This window comes from Populus euphratica, unplaced genomic scaffold (assembly GCF_000495115.2).
Source record: "Populus euphratica unplaced genomic scaffold, PopEup_1.0 scaffold751.1, whole genome shotgun sequence".
NCBI lineage: Eukaryota > Viridiplantae > Streptophyta > Magnoliopsida > Malpighiales > Salicaceae > Populus > Populus euphratica.
Window position 1 is genome coordinate 3,227 of NW_011500622.1, and position 12,070 is coordinate 15,296.

General features: G+C 26.7%; 1 protein-coding gene across 1 annotated transcript; it reads right to left on the reverse strand.

Moving 5' to 3' along the window:
- Positions 1-3,429: 3,429 nt before the first annotated feature.
- LOC105115720 (classical arabinogalactan protein 26-like) lies at positions 3,430-4,263 on the reverse strand. Its single transcript, XM_011012709.1, has one exon. It carries the CDS (start codon positions 4,129-4,131, stop codon positions 3,706-3,708), a length of 426 nt encoding a protein of 141 aa, XP_011011011.1. The 5' UTR covers positions 4,132-4,263; the 3' UTR covers positions 3,430-3,705.
- Positions 4,264-12,070: the final 7,807 nt, after the last annotated feature.

Here is a 12,070-nt window from a genome sequence, read left to right on the forward strand (position 1 = left end):
TTCAATATTCTAGTTAAATTATTAGTAGATATATAAAAGAAGTCTTTAAAGTAGTATGTTTATTTGTGGTAAATGTCATAAACCTAAAGATTCTAAATTTACAAGCACTCAAAAAGAAATTGTAATGAATTCAAGATATATGCCTCATTTCAAGGTGAGACGTATTTTTTTTTATTGTTAAGGTCAAGTAAATTGTTTAATGAATATTGTTAAATAATTACAATCTAATTGTCATTTGTTAATTCATATAGAATTGTATTGGTATAATTGATGATGTTTATGCTTGTATATTATATGAAAATCAAATTCTATTTATTAGAAGAAAAGATTCACTGACATTAAACATTATGGTTACTTATATTTTTAACATGCAATTCATGTTTGTGTGGGAAGGATGGAAAGATAGTGCATATGATACATGTATTTTTCTTGAGGCTATTAACAATAGCAATATAACCACCAGAAGTTAGTGATATGATACAAAATTGAATCACAACTAATGTAAGTTTAATAATATGCATTTTTATTTACTAATTTAATGTAAAGTTTTGCAAGTTATTTTTAATTATGGGTAAATACTATTTGATTGATTGATGTTGGATATCCCAATGAGTATGGGCATTTAGGTCCGTATAAAAGTGAGAGGTATCACTTATAAGATTTTACGCTTTATGGACAACCAAAAGGTTGGGAAGAAGTCTTTAATTATGCACACTTATCACTACGTAATGTGATAGGTCAGGAAGAAGTCTTTAATTGTGCACACTTATCACTACGTAATGTGATAGGTCGGGAAGAAGTCTTTAATTGTGCACATTCATCACTATGTAATGTGATAGAATGTTCTTTTGAAGTATGAAAACAGAGGTAGAGAATTTTACAAAACATGACTTCTTATCCATACAAAACGCAAGTTCAAATTATAGTTAAATTAATGACATTATATAATTATATTAGAAGGAGATCGTAAGATGATGTGGCATTTGTAAAATTTGATCGCAATCCCAATTTTGTTCCCGATAATTTTTTACTTAATGTTGTTGCACACTAAAAAAGTCATGGATCGTAAAGGCCTTCCTGTATGGATTTTATACACGATGGAATTGCAAATAGTTTAATGAGATAAAATAATAACCTTTTCCTAAAGGATTATTCATTTCATAATGTAATAATAATTAAATCTACATTATTTTAGTTTTAAAAATATTAATAAATGTTCTTTTTAGTCATTTTATTACCAAACCTCAATATAAAAAGCATTTTTAATTAAACTTATCAAACTGTTTTTTGTTCAACTTCAATTTTAACCATAATTTTAGCCAAATACATATTTTATAAAGTCAAACTCAACTAAAAGTGATTTTTATAAAATAGCTTTTTTTCAAATCGCAACCACAAAAGCTACCACAATGTCAAACACACCCAAACATAAGGGTTGGAAGTACGATAAACTCAGCCAAAATATGACATTTGGAGGGCCCACCCCTTCTTCTTCACTTTAGTAAAGCCAACCTCTTTGTCGCCAATGCTGACACAATGCGCACGTAGATAAAGAAAGCTAAATCCCAGTGGTTGGGGGGGTCGGTGTCTTTCTTTTACGACCATCCACCAGCGATGGCAACAACTACTATTAAAGAAGAAATAAAGCAAAGAGAGAAGAGAGTTGAAGCTCAAAGTGGTTAGATCTCTTTCCTTAGTGTGTTTGCCTCACCGTCAGCCAAATAAGAAAGAGGAGTTGATGATCTATGCAATCTAGTGGGTCTCAATTTGTTCAAGTCATTAGAGTGTGATTGCACACACCACCATCCATGGACGCGCGTGAACTGTACGCACCAAAGTTGTTTCAGTGATTTCAAGTTGATTTCAGTTTACTTTAACCTTCTAAAAAGATTGATTTCGCACCTAAATGTATTTTTTGAACATGCATGATCAATTATGGGATTTTTTTGATATTGATTTGTTTATGGATAATGATATTTAATTTGATGTGAATTATTAGGATTATTATATATGTTTTTGAATGATTGAATTGTTTTTTTTATGATGTTGTAATATTGTGTGGTTTGTGTGCCCAATGTGAATTTAATGTGTTGATGTGGTGGATATGTACGGATAAATAATTGTGTTGCGCATTCATGAATTTATTATAATAGATTGATATGGGATAAAAAAACAATCAATAATTTTTATCCTTAGAAATCAATTTAAAAATAGTGATAAGATCATTTTGAAAAATAAAATTATTTTTGACTTGTAAACATTGGTTTGTAGTTTTAGTATCATATATTGATATAGGATAAAAAAAAACCTCAACGGGTTTATAGATATTGGACGAAAAAACCCCAAAATGATTTTTATTCTATAAATCAACAAAAATAAAATACTTTCTTTAAAAAAATAACAATAACAATAACAATAATATATTTTTAACTTGTGATTATTTTTTTCAAGGTTTTTTTATTCATGGATTGATATAGAATAAATAAATTATTGATGGTTTTATCCTTAGAAGTTGACAAGAAAATAATAAAATTACTTGGAAAAAATCTTTTCTACTCATCTTTCAAATAAATAATTATTGAAGTTTTGGTTAAGGATTTTATTAATCATGATCTACTAAGAATAAGTAAACTAGCATTTGGTATTATCCTGAAAAGTTTACTAAAAGAATAGTAAAAATTTTGAACATAAAACTTTATTATAAATATCTGCATAAAAAATATTTTTGACATATTGATTGTATTTATTTGTAAATCACAATATAAAATTTATGAACCATCATTGGAAATTATCCTATAAAATTGCTTAAGGTATAATAGAAGCAATTAATATGTAATTTTATATTTCATCATAAAAAATAAACATATATCAATTTAAAAAAATATATGCATGCAAGCACATTAAACATATTTTGTTATTAAAAACTAATAGCCATACAACTTAATGTTAATCCCTTATTAAAAACCTTTAAAAAAATTAGTTAAGAAACTAGTTAAGGTTTCTATATATTAAAAAATTAAATAACAACTTTTTTTTCCTTATAATCTTGTTTGTCTCGCACATAGCTTGCCTTGATATGCTCATGAAACAATTCTCATCTTATTTTATTAGGATACTGTTTTACACTCTTGTGAAATCAGCTTAACGTTGTTCAATCAAATCTTATAATTAGGTGATCTTTAGTTTTATAAGATAAATGATAATATTAAGTAAAAAAAAAAATTGTTTGGAAATATAGAATATGCACCCTCACAGACGAGTTAGAATATGCAACCTCACAGCCGAGTTGTCAATAAAACATGGCATAGTAGAAAGGAAAAGAGAGAAAACTATACATTGGTGATTAGAGAATCCTCATGGCTAGCAAAGCATGCAATCAAACAAGCACAGTGACAGAATCAAAATTTACTACTTCACCACATCTAGATAAACCTCCTGTAATCTTCAAATAAACCCTCATTATGTCTCCCCAAGAACACTGAGATGCAAAGAAATGGGACTACAACTTTATTAAATTACAGTTTGTCTTTTGAAGGGATTCGTATCACAAACTCACAACAATGCCACACACACTTTCATTCACCAAACAACACAACAAAACATATAAAATATATGCAAGTATATGAAAAAGAAGAAATGTCGAAACATTAAAAAAATAAAATTGGAACCACGATTAACAATAATTGAGCTGTCACCGAGAGAACCTCATATGATACCAGAAGGCTGCACTAAGCAAAACACCAGCAAACCAAGAAAAACAGCTAAGTTTAAAGGTCCTGATGAAGTTAGAGACACTGAAGAATAGGCTGGCAAAGAACCAGAAGGTGAGATTGACGATCCTGCAGGGCCAGGAGCTAGCACGTCATCTGGATTTGGAGGGCTTGGATTTGAAGGAATGGTTGGTATTGATGACTCAGCAGGAGAAGGTGCTCCAATTCCAGGAGTAGGAAACAACGGTTCAATATCTGGTGATAAAGTTGGAGGAGAGAATGAGGGGGCATCATGCAAAAATGCAGGGGCTGCTGATATAGTAGAGAACTGTGCGTGTATTTGAGATGTCAAAGCTGGTGAGGAAAAACAGGCCATAAAGACCGTGAACATTGCCAAGAATATTGAGCGAAAGGAAGCCATTAATTTATTATGAAATCAGTACACCTATGATTAAGTAACTTCAATAAATGTGTCTAAAGAAGATGATGGTGGGCAAGGGGAGCAAAGGTGTTTTTATGGGAGAATGTGAGTAGGATCATGGACATTGCTAAGGCTTAAAAGCTATCAGCAGGTGACAAACTGAGAAGTGCTGGGTGGGAACTAAGTGCTAGGAGCCAAAAGGTTATTGGGACCCTATTCGACAGTACAGCTCTGCATTTTGGCTAAGGGACAAAAGATTGATGAGCAAAAATCAACTAATAAATCACATGAAAGCTGGGTGTCTTTAATTCTCTTTTACCCCGTGAAATCCTGTTTTCGAGGTTTAATAAATTTCTGGCATATTTATAATGACTCTAGGATTAAGATCAGTTGTTTCTTGTTGCAGTGATTTTCTGTTTCTTTCTTGAGGTAATGCCATTATGATTAGAATGACTTTCTCCAACTTGAGGTCTAAAAAGAGGGGCGGAAAAACTTTCAGAAAGAAAAAAATAAAGGAAGCAGTGAGAAAGGCAAGTAGTTAGAGCAGCAGCTGCTCAATGGGGTAAAAGATACGTATACAGTTGGCTAATTAGGCAATCATCAACGGAATATTTTGTGAAATGATTAAACAAATAAAGAATCCAGTTCCTATTACTTCACAAGATTAATAATCTTTGGAACAGGGTGGTTTGGCCTTATACTTTACCTTTGTATTTGGTTTTTCCCATTACTTAATACTTGTGTTCTATGACCGATTTAGGGCCATCATAGCCAGGTAAGGTAAGATGAAAGCGTTGGTGTGGTGGGTTTGTTTTTATATTTTTAAATTATTTTTAAAAAAATAATATTTTTTATTTTTTATTTTAAATTAATTATTTTTAGTATTTGATATACTAATATTAAAAATTATTTTTAAAAAATAAAAAATATTTGTTTTAATATATTTTAAAATAAAAAATATTTTAAAATAACTATAATTACATTAATCATGCTAGAAAGTGACAAATGATGCCACAGCTAGACAGCTCACTGCACCATAATGACTTTTGTACTATCAAGCATTTACGTTCCTTGCAGCAAACTTCCAACTTTTAATAGAACTAAACACTTGGTAAATTCAGTGTCGTTAATAGGATTATTGCATTTTTTTAAGAGACGGCTGTGAGTGGACCACGGATGGATGGGTGTTTTAGGCTCCACTTGTCTTTTTGGTTGTGAAGACGTTTTTATTCTGACTGTAATTTTAAAAATAATTTGGTTATAAAAAAGTATTCGGAGAGTTCATTTTAAATTATGATACAAACTATATTTTAAATAAATTATAATTATAAAAGTTATTACAACGTCAAGTACACATAGCAATCTTATAAACTTTCATTCCGGGGAAACAGATCTCAATCTAACAATTGAACTTTCATATGATAATAAGAAATAAACAATAGAAATGGGAATGAAAATTTCGGTCTTATATATATATATATATAGACACGCAATCATACATGGAAGATAAGAATGTTTTGTATCGCTCAGTTATTCCATCATCGTGTCGCCAACCTTGTATTTTTTTGTGCAAGTGTTTTCATCATTACACGTTTTTCCTGTCTTTTCTTTTTAATAGTTTTATTCAATAAATTGAAACTTCTTACTCCAAAATGTAGGTAGAGGGTGGAGTGGATTTCCTTCTCCCAAGTTTCTTGATCTCTGTGTGTGTGGTTTTTTTTCCTTTTTAGTTTGAGAGGAGACGAGGTGTCATGGAAAAATTGTTTAAGATGCACTGTGCTTTATGCTATTTTTGTTTTTTATGTTAGCTGAATTTATTTACTTGTCTTCATGGAAGGCCTAAGAGATACATGACAAGGTAGCTTTAGTCCCGGTTCTCAGATAGGATATAATTGAATTAACCCCGAAAAAACAATCAAAATGAAATGATGTTAATTTGACCAATCTTTTTTTAAAATAAAATCAATGGGTTAAGTGCTAGGTTTTGAGAGGTTAACTTGAGATTTCTTTCTTAATCAGTCAAAGATTTTTTTTTTAACTCAAATTAATCTAAATTTTAAGTAAAGTAAATATGTTAAGTCAATCCAAGTTTAATAAAAATGATAAAAACAATAATATATTATTTATTTATAAGTTTATTAAAAAAAATAGAGATTAAAATTGACAAATAAAAAATTTAAAAATATTAAAAATTAAAAAAATTAATTTTATAAATAATTTTAAATAAAATAAATAAAAATTATAAAAAATCAAATATGATAAATGAAAAGGTTTAAGGAGGATAAACTTGAAAAAAAATCAATTTCATTAATTATTTTAAATAAAATAAATAACATTAAAAAAAACCAAATATGATAGATAAAAAAATCTAAATTAAACAAAAGATAAGAGAAAAACAAATAATAATAAAAAAAAACTAAAATTGATACAAAAATCAAATTAAATCAAATTATAAGAAATAAAATTTAAAAAAAAAACTATATATATCAAAAAAATTAAAAATAAAATTTAATATAATATGTTATTTTAGAATTTTTTTCCAGCTTTTTAAAATTATATTTCACTTAAAATAAAAGAAAATATTTTTTTAAAATCAAATTAAATTTTCTTTTCATTGAAAAATATTTTTTGATTATTAGTTTTCACAATAATAAACATTATATGAACATATTAAAATAAAAGAAAATATTTTTTTAAAACCAAATTAAATTTTCTTTTTATTGAAAAATATTTTTTGATTATTAGATTTCACAATAATAAACATTATACGAACATAAAAAAAAATTAAAAATATATTTTAAAAAATTATTCATCATGAAATAAACGGAGCAAACACCCCCAACCTACTTAATTGGAATAAAAATAAAACTGTCAAATATACAGAAGCTATATCTGTCTGAGCGTTTGACCAAAGTCGTAGCGTCCACCATTTATGGATAAGCGACTAGCATGCTTGAAGATTCTAACCAGTATTTAAATGTTGTTCTATGAACAGTTTGAGAGTTTTGGGACAAGTGGGCTGGGTATTACAACTTAAGGAAACAAAGCTATAGTCGGCTTTGCTCTCAAAGCAGATGCAAGGCCTCAGGTTCTCCCAGCCCTATACCAAAATGGCACAAGGAAAAACTCTCCGGCAAGTCTCGAACTGAAGGCTCTTTTATAGTCCATTTTCTCTAAATTGGAGAGCTCGAGTGCAACTAAGCAGAAAGATTCTTTGGTTGGACATAGACACCTTTAGGAGAAACTAAAGGTGAAAAGATGACATAGACACCTTTAGGAGAAAGTAAAGGTGAAAAGATGAAAAAATTATTATGTTTCAGTAAATAAAATAAAAATAGAGAGAAACATCAGAAGACATGACTTGAGGAACTGAGATGGTAACAATTGTTGGCACCCAAATCTGATTTTGGGTTTGCGACAAGTTAACATTGAATTGAATTAGAATCGAAGAGTTATAGATCAGGCCTCGATCGGTATTGGATTGCAGATCAGGCCTCGATTAGTATTTGATTGGATTGAAATCGGTGGGTTACGATTAAGGCCGAATTTTTGAAATTTAAGTGATATGTTTTTAAAATAACGTGGAGTTGGAGGACTCAAAGTTATTAATTCAAATTCAAAGTGGATTCTTTGATTTCTTTATGGTTGGAACATTTCTGAGTTGGGTCGTAATTATGAGAAATCCAAGTTAAATTCTAATTTTGAAATTTACATAATGGAGACATATATATAAAAGTCGTTTCTTCATTGTATATTCTCACATAAATGGATTTCAAGATTATTAATTTTCTTCTCTATTCTATTTGCTTTTATTCAATTTGCTTTTAGTTATTTGCTTTATTTCATTTACTTTTACTTTTACTTTTAGGGCTAATTGTTTGCTTGGAAAATAGTTTTTTTTTAAATGAATTTTGAGAAAGTAAATTATTTTATGATATTGGATAGTATAATGAAAAATAAGTTGGAAAACACTTTTTATTATTTGGTTATGTCATAAAAAATAAGCTGGAAAATAACTTATTAATGTTTTATTTTTCTCAAGTTTATTAAAATAATGATAAACAAATCTTAAAAATTAAAAAGTTGAATGAGAATGAAATTGAAAAAAAATATCATTTCATAAATTATCTCAAATAAAATAAATAATAATCAAAATAATAGAGATCAAATCTAAAAAATAAAAAAAAATAAAAGATGAAGTAATTAAAATAATAATAATTAACATTTCATAAATTATTTCAAATAAAATAAGTAACAATCAAAAGAATGAGGATCAAAGTTGATTGATAAAAAATTTCAATAAAAAAATAATAGGGAAAAACAAATAACAATTATAAAAATGAGGACCAAAGTTAATATAAAAATTAAATTTTAAGAGATAAAATTAAAAAATAAATATTCAAAACAAAATATATATATATATATATATATATAGCAGTCAAAAGTTTGAGGACTAAATTTGATATAATCAATAAATAATATGATATTTTTAAATTTTTCATAACTTTCAAAAAGTGTTTTCCACCCAAATTTTTTAAAAAAAATATTTTGCTGAAAACTAAGCTAAATTTTTTTTTAACTAAAAAGTATTTTTTGTTAACCAACTTTTTTAATAGTAAATAAATCTAAACAAATTTTAAAAATAATGTTTTTAAAAAATAAATTATAAAAAACAAACCTATCTTAGTTGTATTTATTATTCTAGTCGGTTCTTAATTCCTAGTGATTTTAAAATGAGCTTACTCCTTCGTTAATATGCTAGACCTCGTTACATGCCTTTTCTGGGAAATAGTGTTTTCTAGTAAGCATTTTTTGGGATGTCTGGTGGAGCGAAGATGTCACCAAAGAACAACACTTGGGTCAATTCACTAGTTGATAAACAATTTGTTCATACTACTACCAAGGCTGGAGAGGGCGTTGAGTCTAGTAATGATAATAGCAACCACCCTAAGCCTCCATACGTGGTTGTTTGTCCATATACATTGGTTCACATAAGTCAAATACCTCAATGCATCAACATCTAAAGCTAATTAGGGTTTAAAGCTAATTAGCAGAATGTAACGAGTACTGCCTCTTTGCTCATGGCAGGCATTACCATTTGATTTCATGCCACCATTTATAGGTATGAGAGAACACATTAGGGGTTAAAGCTAATTAGCAGAAGGCTTGTTCTCCTTTACTCCGTTCATTATAGATTCTACCACAGGAAATCCTAACAAATCTACTAAAGCTTATGTTATGGATTCCTTGTCTCATAAATCCGGATTCAATAAAGCTGAGTGGCGTAGTTTGTATTGGCTTAGGATGTTTCCATGTCAAGGTACATACACAACCACATGGTTATCAAGGCACACCTAAATTTCAATCTTTTTATTAGTGATTGATTCAACTATTAATCGATTTCATTTGCTTAATTTAGAATTTTATAAAAGAAAAATCAAGTTTGAAAGTCTAATTTAAATTCAATTACATGAATTATAAGTTTTGGGGATTAATTTTAAATTTTAATATATTAATTGGTCAATTTAAAGGCTTAACTTCAAAGAAAAGAAGATTCGTGAGCCAATTAATAATTTAATTAAAGAGATTCAAAATTAAAAACAGAAATGCATGAATATATTTAAGGACCAAGATTAACTATATTAGAGGTTAAATTGAGACAAATTAAAAGTTTAACAATCATTTAAAAACTAAATTGCATAATTTAGAAATCAATGATCAAGTTATAAAAAACACTTGAATTAAAAGATTTCATTTGACATTTCTAAGAATCTAATTGCATGATCCATAAATCTTTTTAGGTTAATTGAAGATACATGTACTTAAATTTAAAATTCAGGAACTATAATGAAAATTCTAATTAAAACCCTAATTTTTAAGAATTCAAAACAAGCTACATGATGCTTGGAGTGTTATTAAAAAGAAGGGATGATATGTCTTTCATCTATTGTTCTATTATTATTTTTTTTAGTTGAAGTAAATTAAACAATCATCTTTAGATGAATGAATATGATGTTTTTTTGATCATTTTAAAAGTTCTAATTAGCATTAAACATTTGTTATTAAACATATGTTATTGAAGAACTTGTCAACATATTTAATTAGAAGAGTATTACAAATTAAATCCCTACTTTACATTTATAATTTATAAGAGAATATGTTAAATATTTTTATAAAAATTCAAAGTAGCTGTTATAGAAAAATAACCAAAAAGCATAAACATTTTTCTTGGCAAATTTTTTTTAAATTTTTAGGTAATATCCTTCTAATCTCATATACACTACCCTATTTTTTCAACCTCTAACATGTAATGCCTGATGCATGTAAACAAAGGATCTCAATTTTAAGAGGCAGAGAGTTGAGTTGTTTCTTTCTACCTCGTATTAGGCTCCACAAATAGCATATAATATTATTATTAAATTAAATTTAGCATTTAAATTTTAAAATTACTTCATCTGACTTATTATTCTATTTAAGTTTAAAATTAAATTATATATGAATTATCTCAACATGATTTAACTTGATCAATTAAAAAACAACCTAATCTATCTATAAAATAAATCTAAAAATAAAATAAAAAATTAATATAAATAAAAAAGTCACAACCCAATACCTTTAATAGAATGAATTTTAATTTAAACAATCTTCCCTTAAATAAGTATACATATAACTAAAGGGTGTGGGGAAAATTATTATTTCCTCACACCTACAAATGCATTGTGAATTACAACAATAATACATAACGCATAAAATATGAATTACAATAGTAATTTATAATGTATTTCTTTTTTACTTTGTATTTTTTTTATTTTTATCCAACTTTTCCTTTTTTTTTCAAAATTTCTTTCCTTTTTTTTTCAACATTTCTCTATTTTTTTCATTTATTTTTTTTCAAATTTTTTTTTGTTGATTTTACTTTTTAAATATTGAGTTGGTTAAAAATTTCACTTTATAATTTTTTTAAAAAAATATTATAAATTTCTGCAGTGTTTTTCCATATAAATTTTCTATTTTATTTTTTATTTTTTAAAATTATATTTGTTTTTTTTAATATTGAACTGATTAAGAATTTAGTTTTGTAATTTTTTTCTTGAAAACATTGTTGATTGCTACAGTATTTTTTTGCATAGGTTTTTTTATGAATTTCTCCAACTACAGTATTTTTTTGCATAGGTTTTTTTTATGAATTTCTCCAAAATTATTTATTTTATTTTATTTTTTAATATTGAGCTAGTTAAGAATTGCAATTACAAGTAAATACAAGTTTTCCTTTACCAAACACTAGGGATTGATATAATTTTTTCTCACTTGATTTTTTTCCAGTTTCTTTGTGTTTTTATTTTTTTTAATATTTTTTTTAAATTATCTTCATCAATTTTATTTTTTTTAATATTAAGTTGATTAAAATTTAATTTTGTGATAAAGTTTAATCATGTGGAGAAAGCATTGTAACTTTCCTTTAAAAATATTGTGGATTGTTGTAGTGTCTCTCCACATGATTTTTTTCTTATAATTTTTTTAAAATTATCTTTGTTAATTTTTTTTTAATATTAAGCTGTTTGGGAATTACAATTACAAGTCATTACAAATAAAGTTAAATCATGTGGGGAAGCATTGTAGCTTTCTTCACAAAACACTGTAAATTACTACAGTGTTTCCAACACGATTTTTTTTCTTTTTCTTGTGTTTTTTTGTTATTTTTTCTAAAATTATCTCTATCAATTTTTTTTTAATATTGAGTTGATTAAGAATTTAGCTTTATAATTTTTTTCTTTAAAATACTATGAATTGTTGAGGTGTTTTTTCATATGATTTTTTATAATTTTTTTTAAAATTATCTTTGTCAATTTTATTTTTTTAATATTGAGTTGGTTAAGAATTATAATTAAAATAAAACTAAATCATATGAAAAAAATATTATAGTTTTTCTCACAAAATA

Excerpts from the sequence above, each read along its gene's own strand:
- LOC105115720 (XM_011012709.1), bottom strand. The coding sequence starts at position 4,131 with ATGGCTTCCTTTCGCTCAATATTCTTGGCAATGTTCACGGTCTTTATG.